A 17,324-nucleotide genomic window follows, 5' to 3' on the forward strand; every position below is an offset into this window, starting at 1 on the left:
TTAGCCAACATTTAGGAAGCCTTGCACTGCCTTCAGCCAGAAATCAGTAGTGTCAGTCATCAGGACTATACAGTCTGCATTGAACACGCATTCATGCCACTACCTTAACAATATACCAGAACTAACAACTGCCCTGAGCCTCTTCACACTGTTATCGTTTATTGCAACTAATTTACGGATTCACATTGGAAAGTAGTCTACATCGTATCCCTCAAAATCAACTGGTGCTCTTGGAGGGCACAATGTTCAACAGAAAAGAAGGGAAAATAATCCTTGGTCCAAGCACTACAATTGATTTTAAAAAGTCCCAAACAATCTACTCAGTGGACTGCATAATAAAGATTGTTTTGGACTTTTCGAATCAACTGAAGTACCTGGACCAAGAATTTTCCCTGTCTTTTTTGTTGACATTCGGAAGAATTTACCCACAATTAACAAATGAGAAAACAAAAACTCACAAAAACGATAATTCATAATGCCGTCACATACTGTAGTTATTTTAACATATACTCCCAGGACTGGCATTTGGACCAGAACAGGTACTGTGAGATCAACTGAAACTATTGAACTAGACAATGATCTTACTGGGTCATTACCACTACATACAGACCAATATTTGCTTCAGATGAAATTCAGCCTTGGTGAAAAAACTCTACAGTGACAAGCCATTACCACATTTAGTTGATAACAGATAACCATCAGCTTTATTCTGAAGTGCAGAGCAAAAAAAATAAAAAAAAATGAAGCAGACAATTAAGGGGAAAAGCAATGAGTCCGGATCTAAAATTGGCACACTGGCTGCTGCCACAGACCTACAGCAGACTACTGTGGGCACAAGACATGATATCATGACAGAAATTATGATATCATGACAAGACATGATATTATGCAGGAATTATGATATTATGACAAGACCTGATATCATGACAGAAATTATGATATTATGACAAGACCTGATATCATGACAGAAATTATGATATTATGACAAGACCTGATATCATGACAGAAATTATGATATTATGACAAGACCTGATATCATGACAGAAATTATAATATTATGACAAGACATGATATCATGACAGAAATTATAATATTATGACAAGACATGATATCATGACAGAAATTATAATATTATGACAAGACCTGATATCATGCAGAAATTATGATATTATGACAAGACCTGATATCATGACAGAAATTATGATATTATGACAAGACCTGATATCATGCAGGATTTATGATATTATGACAAGACCTGATATCATGACAGAAATTGTGTTAATATCATAATTCCTGCATGATATCAGGTCTTGTCATATTATGAGGGAAATGATGTGAGCCACCAGGCTGCAGGCCACCTAATGCCTCCAGAATCGGTGCAAATCAAATACGGCGCACACTCACTCAGGATTACACACGAGGAGCAGTGTAGTACTGAATAAACCAGTGAACAGGGGAGAGAACCTGTGACTGAGGGGGGAGAGAGAGAGAGAGAGAGAGAGCGGGAGAGAGAGAGGAGAGAGAGAGGCAAGAGAGCGTGAGCGAGAGATAGCCATGCTATTTGGCCATGCAGCTCACAGACCTTCTGATGATAACACAGTCTGGCATCAGGGGCACACATGACATGACATGCACTGGAGAGAAAAAGATGCAGCAAATAAAAGCATCCATGCATCCATCCATTTGAAAAGCACTGACCCATACCACACACTCTCACACAGACACACATACACAGACACAGACACACACACACACACACACCCCACACGCTCGCTGGCTGGCAGTGTCTCACCCTGCGTAGCTCGGCGTCGGGGTCTGGGTGTCCCTCGGCCAGGAGTCTCTGGCGGATCTCCTCGTGCTCCTCCCTCTCCCTCTTCCTGTCTCGCTCGTCAAGCTCCATCTCCTTCTCACGGTCACGCAGACGCTTCTGCAGCGCGCTGCCCCTGCAGGAGGACCAAGGAACAGCAGCACTCATTATTATACGCTCACGGTCACGCAGACGCTTCTGCAGCGCGCTGCCCCTGCAGGAGGACCAAGGAACAGCAGCACTCATTATTATACGCTCAGGGTTACTATGCAGACTCATCTGCAGCGTGATGCCCCTGCAGGAGGACCAAGGAACAGCAGCACTCATTATTATACGCTCAGGGTTACTATGCAGACGCTTCTGCAGCGCGCTGCCCCTGCAGGAGGACCAAGGAACAGCAGCACTCATTATTATACGCTCAGGGTTACTATGCAGACTCATCTGCAGCGTGATGCCCCTGCAGGAGGACGAAGGAACAGCAGCACTTATTATACGCTCAGGGTTACTATGCAGACGCTTCTGCAGCGCGCTGCCCCTGCAGGAGGACAAGTGGAAGTGCAGCACTTATTATACGCTCAGGGTTACTATGCAGACGCTTCTGCAGCGCGCTGCCCCTGCAGGAGGACAAGTGGAAGTGCAGCACTTATTATACGCTCAGGGTTACTATGCAGACGCTTCTGCAGCGCGCTGCCCCTACAGGAGGACGAAGGAACAGCAGCACTTATTATACGCTCAGGGTTACTATGCAGACGCTTCTGCAGCGCGCTGCCCCTGCAGGAGGACCAAGGAACAGCAGCACTTATTATACGCTCAGGGTTACTATGCAGACGCTTCTGCAGCGCGCTGCCCCTACAGGACACCAGAGGAAGTGCAGCTCACCATCAGCATGAGGCACAAGCTCTTGTATTGTGTGCTGCCCCCCTCTGACTGCTGCTGCTGCTGCTGCCCCCCAGTGGACATACAGAGCAACAGCAGCACACTGGCACAAGCTCAGGGTTGCTAGATCTGATGAAACTGATGATTTCCAGCCCCCCACCCCCCCCCAAAAAATGCTCAAATCCACCTGATCCCACCCATTTTGAACTAAATTCTATTGATTTCTATGGCCATGACTCTGCAGAAAACACTTTTAAAATGCCCTTTTTAGCCTTTTATACCTGCAGACGGTCATCCTAAGCAGCCCAATCTGGCAACACTGCGCTCTTGTATTGTGTGCTGCCCCCTCTAGCTGCTGCTGCAGTGTGCTGCCCCCAGTGGACCAACAGAGGAACAGCACACAACACCGCAGTCCACAGAGGTGCAGAGCTGACAGCTTTACAGAGTGCTGCCACCCAGTTGCCGGCAGCAGGATTGCACCCAGCTACAGTGGGTCACCATGACGTCTCTATTAGACAATGCTCTAATGGGAACAGTGTAGAATGAAGTAACATCGCTAGAGAAACATTCCATCCCAAATGTGTCCTTAGGTAGGGTCAATTAAGCGGGTATTTCCCTTTCAAAAAATGACTAATAAACATTTAATTCAATCTGTGGTTATATGCACAAGATTTTATTTGTATTCTCAGTGCCAGACGAGGTCCAAAGTAGCCCCTGGCCTCCGTACTGCCTGAACATCTTGAGAAAACAGATGTTGACAGAGAAATGACAGTATAGTAATGAACAGACACTTTACCCTTTACTATAAACAATGAGCATTTCTCAAAACTCCAGTGCGCGCACTTCCCAGTGTATCAGCCTAATTAGTCACGCCCAGTAATTGGACACTCCGCTGAGTTCACCAAAGAGTGTCCAATCACTGGGCGTGACTAATTAGGCTGATACACTTGGAAGTGCGTGCACTAGATTTTTGTGAAATGCCCGGTGTGTTACGGGATTTATTCTTTCATTTATTTATTTTGCCAATAATGTGTTGTAGCCTAGTCCTCCATCATCACCATATTTACACATGTGTCATACTTCATACTTCATACTTGATACTTCATGTTGGTGAGGAAAGAGGAGAGTGACTTCATGGTGCTGATGAGAAGAACAGTGTTGGCGTGTTACGGCCGACAGAGAACCACGATGGTGCCCGGTCCTACCCAATAGCCAACCAACTGGCGTGTTCACCGTGGGAACCGGACAGTTGTTTCACTATGCGAACAAAAAAATACTTGCTTTTTTCTACGCAAAACGTAACAACAATGTTGACGCCAGCAGGTTCACATGGGTAACACTCACGTGTGGAAAAGTTCAGAGCAGGTAAGCACTTTAATGCCCCACGGGCACCAGCACCATTCTGGAGCGCGTTTCTCAAAAGCGTCGTTGCTAACTAAGTTGCAATGCAATTTCCCATTGACAACCTACTAAGTGGCTAACTGGTTAGCAACAACGCTTTGGAGATTGTGATGTGTTCACCCAGGGGGTCATGTGATGTGGTGTGTGTGTGTGTGTGTGTGTGTGTGTGTGTGTGTGTGTGTGTGTGTGTGTGTGTGTGTTTCTCACCTGTAATATTTGGGGTCGTCTCGGTCGTCATCGTAGTCCTCTAGGAACTCCTTTAGCCGTTTGCCTTCTTTAGCCTGTAATGAGCATTCACAGAGAACAGGTCTGTAATGAGCATTCACAGAGTACAGGTCTGTAATGAGCATTCACAGAGAACAGGTCTGTAATGAGCATTCACAGAGTACAGGTCTGTAATGAGCATTCACAGAGAACAGGTCTGTAATGAGCATTCACAGAGAACAGGTCAGTTTGCCTTCTTTAGCCTGTAATGAACATTCACAGAGAACAGGTCAGCTTGCCTTCTTTAGCCTGTAATGAGCATTCATAGAGAACAGGTCAGCTTGCCCTCTTTAGCCTGTAATGAACATTCACAGAGAACAGGTCAGCTTGCCTTCTTTAGCCTGTAATGAGCATTCATAGAGAACAGGTCAGCTTGCCCTCTTTAGCCTGTAATGAGCATTCATAGAGAACAGGTCAGCTTGCCTTCTTTAGCCTGTAATGAACATTCACAGAGAACAGGTCAGTTTGCCTTCTTTAGCCTGTAATGAACATTCACAGAGAACAGGTCAGTTTGCCTTCTTTAGCCTGTAATGAACATTCACAGAGAACAGGTCAGTTTGCCTTCTTTAGCCTGTAATGAACATTCACAGAGAACAGGTCAGCTTGCCCTCTTTAGCCTGTAATGAACATTCACAGAGAACAGGTCAGCGTAAACAAAACATCTCCAAACAGAAAAGGTGTTGCTTTTATTAACGGCTGGACGGATGGACGGATGGATGGATGGATGGACGGATGAGTGGATGGATGGATGGATGGATGGAGGGATGGATGGGTGGATGGATGAGTGGATGGGTGGATGGATGGATGGATGGATGGATGGACGGATGGATGGATGAGTGGGTGTTCACCATTTCTCGTCTGCGTTCCTCTTCCCTCTCCAGTTCCTTAGCGTAATCGCGGCCCTTCTTGCGCTCCCGAATCTCCCAGTTCTTCAGCCGCTGTCACCAGGAAAGAGAACACACACGTCAGGTACATGAGAATAGGCATATCGTATATAAGAGAATAGGCATGGGGGTCTATCCATCTATCTGTACAGTAACTTGTGCCATGACATGACAAGCACTGTAATGTTCATTGTGCGTGTCCCCATCTCCCGGTACACTGCCTACTTCTCCCTGTGTGTGTGTGTGTGTGTGTGTGTGTGTGTGTGTGTGTGTGTGTGTGTGTGTGTGTGTGTGTGTGTGTGTGTGTGTGTGTGTGTGTGTGTGTGTGTGTGTGTGTCTACCTCCTGGTATGCTACCCCCTTCTCCCTGTGTGTGTGTGTGTGTGTGTGTGTGTGTGTGTGTGTGTGTGTGTGTGTGTGTGTGTGTGTGTGTGTGTGTGTGTGTGTCTCTACCTCCTGGGGACCATTCCATCAACGGCGGTAACCCCAAATCCGAGCTCAAGTCTGTAAACTACGCTATTTTTAGACAGAGATCTGTTCCATCAGCCTTGCTAACCTGAAACTCAGCTGAGTTGCCACGGTAATTTATGCTCCAACTCTAACCTGGTAGCTCCCAGTTTAAACACCAGGCTAAATGAATCAGTGTTGTAAAAAAAAAATAACCTGTAGGAAACAATGTCACAGTGGGCACGTTCCGCTTAATTCCCGCCATCATTTTACGAGATCAAAGCGAACCAGTCACTCGATTTTAATAGTCTATGATGTGATAATGCCAGTAAAAACTACAATAGTTACCATTGTCTTTCATTTCGGGGGATTTCTGATAATTAGCACATTTTTAAAAACTTTTATAGTGTTGATTTACTACTATGATAATGAACAATTCCTTCTACTTAGCCATAGACGTGAGTGGCCCAGTGGACAGGTGCGCTGCTTAATATGTGGTCGCCCCGGGTTCAAGTCTTGTATGGCGACAGGTTATGGAAACTTCAAAGCACTGTCTATTTTTGCCTATTCTCTCCTTTGATGTCGCTTTGTGGCTGCCTCCATTTTCGATCAAGCAATAGGCCTACAGTTAAAGGGGTATGCTACTATTTTGGGGCCTAATACAGATAAAATCGTTGGCCAGGGTTTATAAAGGTGGTAAAGTGTCTTATTTTTCATGTAAGCCGTTGTCTTGCTTTAATACAAGTTAAAAGAGGGAGCATGTCGCTAAGCTTGTGAAAGTCAATGGATTCGTGTAGCATGCTACAATGCAAATGGATCCATTGACTTTCACCAGCTTAGCGACATATTCCCTCTTTTAACTTGTCTTACAGCAAGACAACGCTTAACATGAAAAATAAGACACTTTACCACCTTTATAAACCCCAGCCAATGATTTTAACTGTATTAAGCTCCAAAATAGTGACATACCCCTTTAAATGTAGGGCTAGACCTTAACATTTTACAGCATAGGCAATAAAAAACGTCTTCACAACCACCTTGCAGACGCCGACGCTTGAGTTTGCATTGCAATGATTCAATAAATGATCTCTGCCTAACGTCTTAGCTTTATTTAATCCGAAAACAAATTCTTCTGAAAGATCAAATTAAAACTCCTTAGATTATGGATTTTATTTTTACGCATTAAAATGGTGGCATTCGAGGTTTGGATGAGACTCTCCCTTTGATGATTGAGTTCTGATCTGTCATTGCGCATGGTGGGGATTTAACGCGGGCCTCTCAATTGGAATGCGGTTACGTTACCGCTACCGATCACCTACAAATGCTCGCATCATATGACTGATAAAGACTTGATTTGACAAGGCATGCCCCCAGTCTACAACATGATCGCATTTTCGACAATCGTTGATATGGACTTCCCCTGTACACCGTGCACGAGCGCATCGCCAGCTCTGATGAGCGCGGAGTGAAACTAGCCAAGGCGCAGCTGATCTTCAGTGGTGGAACGGTGTCAGAAGCCGCCGTTAATTGAAACTCGGCTTTTTGCGCGTAAGCGCCGCTGAATTCAGCGGCAATGATGGAATGGTCCCCTGGTATGCTGCTTCCTTCTCTGTGTATGTGTGTGCATTTGTGTGATAAAGTGTGTGCGCCAGGACTTGACATTAAGTTTTTCACTCACCAGCCATTGTGGCTAGTGGTTTTCGAGAGTCACTGTCCTTTCAGCTATTCTACTAGCCACACATTTGATTTTTTTTTTCTTTATCATGATAGCGTTCATCTAACCTGGGGTGCTAAAGTAAGATGAGTGTATAGCTTTCTAAATGGAAGTACTGTATAAGCAAGCAAATAGAAACTATAGTTACAGAGCTTTTTTCTTGAACTTAAATACAAACAATTGATTCACAAGGGGTAAACAACTATGATTTGTATGTCATACCAAGGAATAAGCTGGCAGCCAAATTGGCTAGTGACACTGAAAGTATTACTAGCCACAGCCAAGTTTTACCAGCATTTGGCCGGTTGGCAGGTGCCAGTGTCAAGCCCTGGTGTGCGCGTGTGTGTGTCTACCTCCTGGTATGCCGCTTCCTTCTCCCGCAGTTTTCTCTCCATCTTGCGTCGCTCGTACGCCTCCTCCTCATCTTCATGATCCCTCTTTTTCTCACGCTCGCGGTCACGACTCTGCTCTCTGCAGGGGACACACACATTACATTACATTACATTACATAGCATTACATTACATTGCATTTGGGAGACGCTTTATAACCAAAGCGACTTACTATCAAGGACATAATCATAGCCAACATCACTAGCAGATACAAAGTGAATATACAGAACAACGAGTGCAGATGCTGAGTAGGGGTTTTACACGCACGCACGCACGCACGCACGCACGCACGCACGCACGCACGCACGCACGCACGCACGCACGCACGCACGCACGCACGCACGCACGCACGCACGCACGCACGCACGCACGCACGCACGCACGCACGCACGCACGCACGCACGCACGCACGCACACACGCACACACACACACACACACACACACACACACACACACACACACACACACACACACACACACACACACACACACACACACACACACACCATGTCAGGAGTCTGGCCTGGGACAAGGGCAGCTCAAGCATTAGTGTAGTAGATAGTCACAAAAGACAGACACACATACACACACACACACCTACAGTATAATCCCAATAGGCGCTCTTGCTGTTAAAGCTGCAGTGAGTAATACTGGATTTCCTCTCTGGGCTACTGACCTGCATCTGCTGTTAAAGTGACACTGTGTAATATTTGGCATCTTCTCACCTGCATCTGCTGTTAAAGTGACACTGTGTAATGTAATATTTCCTCTCTGGGCTTCTCACCTGGATCTGCTGCGGTCGACGCTGCGGTCTCTGCTCCTCTCCTTGTCCCAGTCTCGTTCCCTCTCGCGCTCCCGTTCACGATCCCCCCGGTCGCGGTCGCGGTCTCTGTCTCGGTCGCGGTCCCGCTCTCTGTCGCGCTCCCTCTCTCGCTCGCGCTCTCTCTCCCTCTCCCTCTCCCGTTCCCTCTCGCGCTCCTTCTCTCTCTCTCGTTCCCAGCGCTCGCGTTCCCGCTCTCTCTCCTTCTCGCGCTCTCTCCTCTCGCGCTCCAGCTCCGCTCGCTCCTTCTCCCGTTTGCCTTTCTCCTCCTCCAGTTTCTGTGGAGACCAAGAGACGGGGGAGGGGGGGTGTGGGGGGGGGGGACACCAGGTTTAGCAGACGACCACCAATCAACACTCACGGCACAGTGCAGTTCAGTTCAGGGGGAAGGGGAGTGCACAACACAATGGTACGAAATAAAAAAGTTAAAAATAAAAACAAAAATAAATAACAGGGATGCAGAGGAGGGAAGCGGTTTCCAGACCTGGGCCTTCTAGAAGCATCTACTGTTTACTGGTTTAAACACTAGCTACCTCGACATCTGGAGCCATCTCAAAATCTCAAACTAGTTAGAAATTGCAAACTAAAACGTAAACGTAGCACATGATTACTGTGCACAGCTTAAGCAGCACAGCTCGTCTCAAGCCAAACTCTACTTCATATTGTCCAAATGTTGTCCTGAGGCCGTGACCTGATCTGTTGGGTGGTTATTCTGCATGATACATCATCTGACGGCCTGTTTGATATCTCTGCTCTTCACACCATTGGTTTAGTTCATGCCCTCTTTTACACTACATTACACCTAGCTGACACTTTTTTTTAAATCCAAAGAAACTTAAGTTATTTTAAGTACAGCTACAGGGTATTGGTTACAGTCCCTGGAGCAGTGTGGGGTTAGGTGCCTTGGTACAGGGTATTGGTTACAGTCCCTGGAGCAGTGTGGGGTTAGGTGCCTTGGTACAGGGTATTGGTTACAGTCCCTGGAGCAGTGTGGAGTTAGGTGCCTTGGTACAGGGTATTGGTTACAGTCCCTGGAGCAGTGTGGGGTTAGGTGCCTTGGTGCAGGGTATTGGTGACAGTCCCTGGAGCAGTATGGGGTTAGGTGCCTTGGTACAGGGTATTGGTTACAGTCCCTGGAGCAGTATGGGGTTAGGTGCCTTGGTACAGGGTATTGGTTACAGTCCCTGGAGCAGTGTGGGGTTAGGTGCCTTGCTCAAGGGCACCTCAGCCATGGAGTGTGGTAGGGAGTGGAAGGTTCAGGTGGGATTCGAACCTGCAACCCTTTCCTTAACCACTAGGCCTCAGCTGTCCTATCTTCAATGGGATATCCTCGGCTACCGATGTCTGATTCTGGAAACCACTTCCATCAGTCCTATTGACAGTCATATATCAAAACTGCAAGCAAACGGTTTGGAAAAGACGCTGAAATCTCAAAAAAAGGTAGAAAAACTCTTCAACTTTGGTCCTCTTTCCACAAAGTCAAACTAGAGAATCATATAAAAACTTAAAAAATAAAAAATAAATAAAAACAAGAAACAAGGAAATGAATGAAAATAAAACCTGTCATTACAGTAGCAAGAGTAGCGTCAATCCGTGTGAAACTAGTTGTTGGAGACTTACAGATGTTGACTAGGTCTTTGTGCTTTCTCACTGAAGCCCTATAGGCCTGCGAGAGTTAGGCCTGGGGGAAGAGGAGGTCGTTATTATGAAGAGAGAGTGTGTGTCTGTATGTGTCTGCGTGTGTGTCTGTGTGTGTGTGTCTGTGTGTGTGTGTGTGTGTCTGTGTGTGTCTCTGTGTGTCTCTGTGTGTCTCTGTGTGTCTCTGCGTGTCTCAGCGTGTCTCAGCGTGTGTGTGCGTGTGTGCGTGTGTGTGTCTGCGTGTGTGTGTCTGCGTGTGTGTGTCTGCGTGTGTGTGTCTGCGTGTGTGTGTCTGCGTGTGTGTGTCTGCGTGTGTGTGTCTGCGTGTGTGTGTGTGTGTGTGTGTGTGTGTGTGTGTGTGTGTGTGTGTGTGTGTCTGTGTGTGTGTCTGTCTGTCTGTCTGTCTGTCTGTCTGTCTGTCTGTCTGTCTGTGTGTGTGTCTGTGTGTGTGTCTGTGTGTGTCTGTGTGTGTCTGTGTGTGTCTGTGTGTCTGTGTGTCTGTGTGTCTGTGTGTCTGTGTGTCTGTGTGTCAAACGGTTCACACACGATCAGTATGAAGCCTGGCTGGTTATTATTAAGTTATGTGGTGATCTGTGTGTGGTGTGCGTGAATGTGTGTGTGTGTGTGTGGTGAGTGTGAATGTGTGGATGTGGGTATGTGTGCGTGTGCGTGTGTGTGTCTGCGCGTGTGTGAATGTGTGCGCAAGTGTGCGTGTGTGTTTGCGAGAATTCTGTTCAGGGAAGTTGAAAGTAAAAGCAAAATAATTCAAAAGACACACTAGAATCAAACCTAAAAAGCATTTCAATTCCAAACATTACAAAGCCGGCAATACATGAGTCAGCACACATGACATTTGTCTTTGAGCACCTAAAAGGAGAAGGAGGAGGATGAGGATGAGCATTACAACACAGTAAGAAATGTAGTGTAGAGACTTGGGCTTACCCCACAGGAGTCTTCGGTGTTGCGTCCCAAGCGACTGACTGACTGACTGACTCTCTCAATACAGCAATGAGATGTATAATGGGCTTTCAGACTGCACCACTCTCAAGAGCTGGCCGTGCTCACTCAGGTTAAAATGGCATTATACCAGTTAGTGCCATAGGCCTCACCACCATTAGTACCACAGGCCTCACCACCATTAGTGCCATAGACCCGCCTAGCGGCGCCATTTACAACTCCTAAAAGATGCAGGTATGCACCATATTGAACTTGTACACACCATACACCATGACTCTGGGCACTGCACACACCTTTAACTTGTAAAGCTGCTCTTCCTCAAGGATGTACATGAGTATTTTACAAGTTTTCACTGTTGTCATGAGCAGGTTTGACTCTGGGAGTGATGCAGCTGAAAGCAGCTCAGATGAAAGAATGGAGGAGGACCAGAGAAAGACAAGAGGAGGGGAAGAGGAGGACAAGAGGAAGAGAAGAGGAAGACAAGAGGAGGAGAAGAGGAGGAGGGATAGACGGAAGACAGTGTGTTCACAGGTGGGAAGAGGAGGACAAGAGAAAGACAAGAGGAGGAGGGATAGACGGAAGACAATGTGTTCACAGGTGAAAGGAGATGTGCTCAAAGAAAGCCATGAACTAAGACCATAAAACAAGTGTAGGCCACCGTACTTAAAACTTGGTAGAGCTTGAAATGCCTCCCGAGTTCATTATTCCTTGTTGTGCTGGCAGGGTTCCTGTTCACACTTACCTCTCTACTAGCTGACTATGTGGCACCTCGTTTCCTATTCTTAGCCAGTCCAATGACTTTGTTTACTACAAATGTGTGTCAGAATTTGCCTGGTTAACACCAGACCTAATCACAAGTGAGATCGAAACGATTGTGTAGAACTAAAGGTAGTATGGGAGTTCCCAGGCTATGTCAGAATATCAATGGCATAAAAACAGAGCAGCTTGCCCTACACAGCTGGAGTATTTAAGAGGGGAAATGGTATACATTTCTCTTACCTTGAGATTTTTTGTCAAACAACTGTAAACATGTTGAGAACTGTTCAAAATAAATAATCGGGTTAAAACTTAAGTACCGTAATGTCTTCAGGAGCAAGAAGAGAAGGCTCTGAGCCACTCAAGAGGATACTTTTAGTTACTTAAAAAAAAAGGCTATTAATATTGGCCTATAACTTAAACTTTTTATTATGGCCTTCTTCAGGACCTGGAATGACAACACGGTGCACAATCTAGTCTTCCTATCCAAGTTCTACTGTAGTCTTCCCCATAATGAAGACACTAAGCTGGCCACTGGGTCCCCTTACATGGGCAGCAGCGGTATAGCCCACTTCAGTGGCCCCCAGAATATAATCCTTGTGGCCCGATGTTCATGACCCGGCGCACACTGCCCTCAGTATTATGTGTCCTGCCCTGATGTGACGTAGGCAACGTGGGAGAGGAGATGAGAGGAGAGGAGAGGAGAGAAGAGAAGAGAAGAGAAGAGAAGAGAAGAGGAGAGGAGAGAAGAGAAGAGGAGAGAAGAGGAGAGGAGAGGAGAGGAGAGGAGAGGAGAGGAGAGAAGAGAAGAGAAGAGAAGAGAAGAGAAGAGAAGAGAAGAGAAGAGAAGAGAAGAGGAGAGGAGAGGAGAGGAGAGGAGAGAAGAAAAAGAACAAGACATCTGGACATCAGTGTGTATGTTGAAAGCATACATACACAGCTAAGCATGAGGGTGATGAGACTGGGAGAGGTGAGTGAGGAGAAGAGAAATAAGGGTGCACAAACACACACACATACACACACACACACACACAAGTAGAACACACACACGCTCACTCCAACACACACACACATCAGGCTGCCACTCACCTGAATAGTCTTCAGGACTTCTACGTGCTGTGGAAGGGCGCCCCCTGCTTGTGAATGTTTGTTATTACATGTTTGTTTAAATATAATCATTGTGTTCAGGCAGACCACCTTGTGTGACCCACCCCAGTGTTAGAGGTTTAACCATGTTGTCCGTCTCTGCCTGTGTAGGGTCAGGGGCCTATACTAAGGAGCTGGTTCAGGAGTAAATTAGGTGAAGGTAAGATGTAAATCACCTAATAGAAGAGCCTGGAGGCCTGTGTGTTCTTAAGAAAACAAGGACTCTGGGCTCTTCTATTAGATGATTTACCTCTTTAACTTAACCTGGTTTACTCCTGAACCAACTCCTTAGCAAACCCTTCAGCCGTCATCAACATACACCACTCTGCACTTTAATGACATTGACATCAGCAACATTAGGAGGACTCGCCCAGGTTCACAGAGCTCACTCACCACCACAGCAACAAACCACCATGGGCAGGTGGCAAATAAGACCACATCCCAATTTCCTAATGTGTGGGGACTATAAAATCAGATTGGAATATCTCTTGGAAAACATGACCTTTACATGTTACAAGAAGATTGGGAAGTTTTTGTTTTGTTTTTTGGAGCAGAACATTGCAGAATGGTGACCGTTCCTGCTCTCTGCCCAATCTGGGTACATTGACCTGCTAAGCTTAATGGAACTCTCTATGGAACATTCTAAAATCCCACCCAATGAGAACCAATGGATAGCCATAAAACATTCTAGAATCCCGCCCAATGAGAACCAATGGATAGCCATACAACATTCTAGAATCCCGCCCAATGAGAACCAATGGTAGGGCCATAAAACATTCTAGAATCCCGCCCAATGAGAACCAATGGTAGGGCCATAAAACATTCTAGAATCCCGCCCAATGAGAACCAATGGATAGCCATAAAACATTCTAGAATCCCGCCCAATGAGAACCAATGGATAGCCATAAAACATTCTAGAATCCCGCCCTATGAAAACCAATGGATAGCCATAAAACATTCTAGAATCCCGCCCTATGAAAACCAATGGATAGCCATAAAACATTCTAGAATCCCGCCCAATGAGGTTCCCTGGCTTGAAGCTGCCCCGTGGGTGAGGCTGGTCGTCTCGGTTGCCCCTGGCCAAGTCCTCCAGCAGGGGGCGCCGGTGAAGGTAGAGTAGGAAAGTGGTCTCATACTTACATCCTCTATCCTTGACAACTTTTCCCAAAGCTCTGAGATTCATCTTGCTTTATCACCATATGATCTCTATCATAATGGTGGGGTTCAATACATAGATTAGCTTCAGCTTCAGCTTCCAGGGAAGGTTACATTTATGTCCATGCATTTTTCTGTCTGGTTTTTTTTTTTTTTTGCTTTATTTTTTTCCCCTAACTGCATGTGTTTACTATATATGTGTGCATGAATGTATATACTACACAGGTTCATGTGCTTTGTCCCTAGTAATGCACGTCGTACCTGCTGTGGCACGCTGTAATAGTCACCATGGTATTACACTACTATGACATAACACAGGGCCTTTAAAGTAATGCATTACGACTTGGTCATTGCCATTCAGGTAACAGCAAATTTACAAGGCCGTGCCCTAACGGGTTAAGTTATCGACTACAAACAGATACCACTGATTACATTTCTATTGTGTATGTTTGTTTTGTTCATTTCCAATCAAACTGCCACTACTGAGCTGAATATCTGACCTCTGAGAGGGTGTTGAGACACTATCTGCATTGTCAAGTACACTAAAGCAGTGTGAGAGGGTGTTGGGACACTATCTGCATTGTCAAGTACACTAAAGCAGTGCGAGTGAGTGTGGGTTGGCAGTCTAGTCCAACATCAGTGTGTGAGTAGTAGTAGTAGTAGTATGTCTAGGAGTGTTCTGCCTGTGCTGAGAATCATCTAACGTGGTTAACAGCTCTAGTGTTATAAGGAGCAGAGTAGAGGAGCTGTGTGGAGAGACCGTTACCTTGTGCGTGTCGCGGAACTTGTTGATCTCCCGGGAGATCAGGTCTCTCTTCTCCTCCTCGATGTCGATAGTGTTGATGTCCTCCTGGCCACGGGGAATTCAAACACACACAATTACTTCACATTGCACCACAAGATTCACTAGAGTATACAGGATTCCTTATAGTGGTCATGGTGGTTACGACTTCACTGTGAACTAGTTCTCCTTTTTCAGTTAAACAACACAACTTGCTTGACTTGTGATTTATACATGGCCTCTAAAGAAACGCTCCAGCCTCTTAAAAAAAGAAAGACAGAAAGACAGAAAGACAGAAAGAAAGAAAGAAAGAAAGAAAGAAAGAAAGAAAGAAAGAAAGAAAGAAAGAAAGAAAGAAAGAAAGAAAGAAAGAAAAACACGGCCACGCTACCTCCTCCTTCTTCTCCTTCTTCTTCTTGCGTCGCTGTGAGTCTTCGTCTCCAGAGGGGGCCATGAGGTCTTTGGCGTACTCCCGGATCAGCCCGTCGATGGCCTCCCGCACCACCCCGTCACGACGCTTCGTCTCATCGTCCAGCACCTCCTCCTCATCGTCTCCCCCACTCTTACCCGTCTAAAAGACAAGAGATTATTAGACATGAGATTAGATTATCAAACTGATATATTCATGCACCTCCTCCTCATCGTCTCCTCCACTCTTACCCGTCTAAAAGACAAGAGATTAATATTAGGGCCCGTCCCATATATACAGTACATGGACATCTCCTCCTCCTCCTCCTCATCGTCTCCTCCACTCTTACCCGTCTAACAAGACAATAGATTATTACACATGAGATTAGATTATCAAACTGATATATTCATGCACCTCCTCCTCATCGTCTCCCCCACTCTTACCCGTCTAAAACACAAGAGATTAATATTAGGGCCCGTCCCATATATATATGGACACCTCCTCCTCATCGTCTCCTCCACTCTTACCCGTCTAAAACACAAGAGATTAATATTAGGGCCCGTCCCATATATATATGGACACCTCCTCCTCATCGTCTCCTCCACTCTTACCCGTCTAAAACACAAGAGATTAATATTAGGGCCCGTCCCATATATACAGTACATGGACATCTCCTCCTCCACTCTTACCCGTCTAAAACACAAGAGATTAATATTAGGGCCCGTCCCAACATATATTCATGCACCTCCTCCTCATCGTCTCCTCCACTCTTACCCGTCTAAAAGACAAGGGTTTATCATTTTTATTTATATTTCTGCATTTCCTCAAGTAATAGCCAGGAATACTATTAACAAATAATGTTTTGGCCTTCATGTAATGTAATGTAATGTAATATAGTGTAGTTTAATGTAATATAATGTAATGTAATAGAGTGTAGTGTAATGTAGTACTGTATAATGTAGTAATGTAATATAGTGTAATGTAATATAGTGTAGTGTAGTGAAATGTAGTGTAGTGTAATGTAGTGTAATATATTGTTCGTACCCCGTTGGTGCTCTTCTTCTTGGCCTTCATGTAGTGTTATGTAGTGTAGTGTAGTGTAGTGTAGTGTAGTGTAATGTAATGTAGTGTAGTGTAGTGTAGTGTAATATAATGGCCGTACCCCATTGGTGCTCTTCTTCTTGGCCTTCATGTAGTGTTATGTAGTGTAGTGTAGTGTAGTGTAGTGTAGTGTAGTGTAATGTAATAAAGTGTAATATAATGTAGTGTAGTGTAGTGTAGTGTAATATAATGGCCGTACCCCGTTGGTGCTCTTCTTCTTGGCCTTCCAGTCGTCCAGTTGGCTCTTAGTTTTGGCGTCCACCTTCACCAGCAGCTTCTTGTCCCCGATCTGGAGGTCATGCAGCAGACGCAGCGCACGCAGAGTCGACTCCGGCTCCTTATACTCACAGAAGCCAAACGCTGCAGTACCAGGAGAGAGAGAGAGAGAGAGAGAGAGAGAGAGAGAGAGAGAGAGAGAGAGAGAGAGAGAGAGACAGAGAGAGAGAGAGAGAGAGAGAGAGAGAGAGAGAGAGAGAGAGAGATTAGTCAACACCGATAATGAAAGCCGTTATAGACAGCAAGTAAAAAAATGCATACATCGGGTCAAAAACTCCTTTCAACAAGACATCAATGGCATGGTCTACTTTTACTGTAAAACATGTCTAAAGCCCAGAGATGCCTGGAGAAGCTTTGTTGGTGGCCTAAAGAGATGCCTGGAGAAGCCTTGCTGGTGGCCTAAACCCCTGAGATGCCTAGAGAAGCCTTGTTGATGGCCTAAAGCCCAGAGATACCTGGAGAAGCCTTGCTGGTGGCCTAAAGCCCAGAGATACCTGGAGAA

General features: G+C 45.7%; 1 protein-coding gene across 3 annotated transcripts in view; it reads right to left on the reverse strand.

The window, feature by feature from the left end:
- Positions 1–17,324, reverse strand: part of rbm25b (RNA binding motif protein 25b) — a 32,880-nt gene that overhangs the window by 5,989 nt on the left and 9,567 nt on the right. For 2 of the 3 annotated variants that reach the window (XM_063223760.1, XM_063223758.1), the window contains exons 6-14: positions 16,746–16,906; positions 15,668–15,700; positions 15,428–15,574; positions 15,022–15,105; positions 8,568–8,881; positions 7,746–7,863; positions 5,197–5,286; positions 4,292–4,365; positions 1,793–1,943 (exon numbers count right to left, since the gene is read on the reverse strand). In XM_063223760.1, the coding sequence (XP_063079830.1) occupies positions 1,793–1,943; positions 4,292–4,365; positions 5,197–5,286; positions 7,746–7,863; positions 8,568–8,881; positions 15,022–15,105; positions 15,428–15,574; positions 15,668–15,700; positions 16,746–16,906 (1,172 nt within the window). Of the gene's footprint in view, positions 1–1,792; positions 1,944–4,291; positions 4,366–5,196; positions 5,287–7,745; positions 7,864–8,567; positions 8,882–15,021; positions 15,106–15,427; positions 15,575–15,667; positions 15,701–16,027; positions 16,061–16,745; positions 16,907–17,324 lie in introns of all 3 variants that reach the window. The other variant, XM_063223759.1, reaches the window with a different exon arrangement.

This window comes from Engraulis encrasicolus, chromosome 18 (assembly GCF_034702125.1).
Source record: "Engraulis encrasicolus isolate BLACKSEA-1 chromosome 18, IST_EnEncr_1.0, whole genome shotgun sequence".
NCBI lineage: Eukaryota > Metazoa > Chordata > Actinopteri > Clupeiformes > Engraulidae > Engraulis > Engraulis encrasicolus.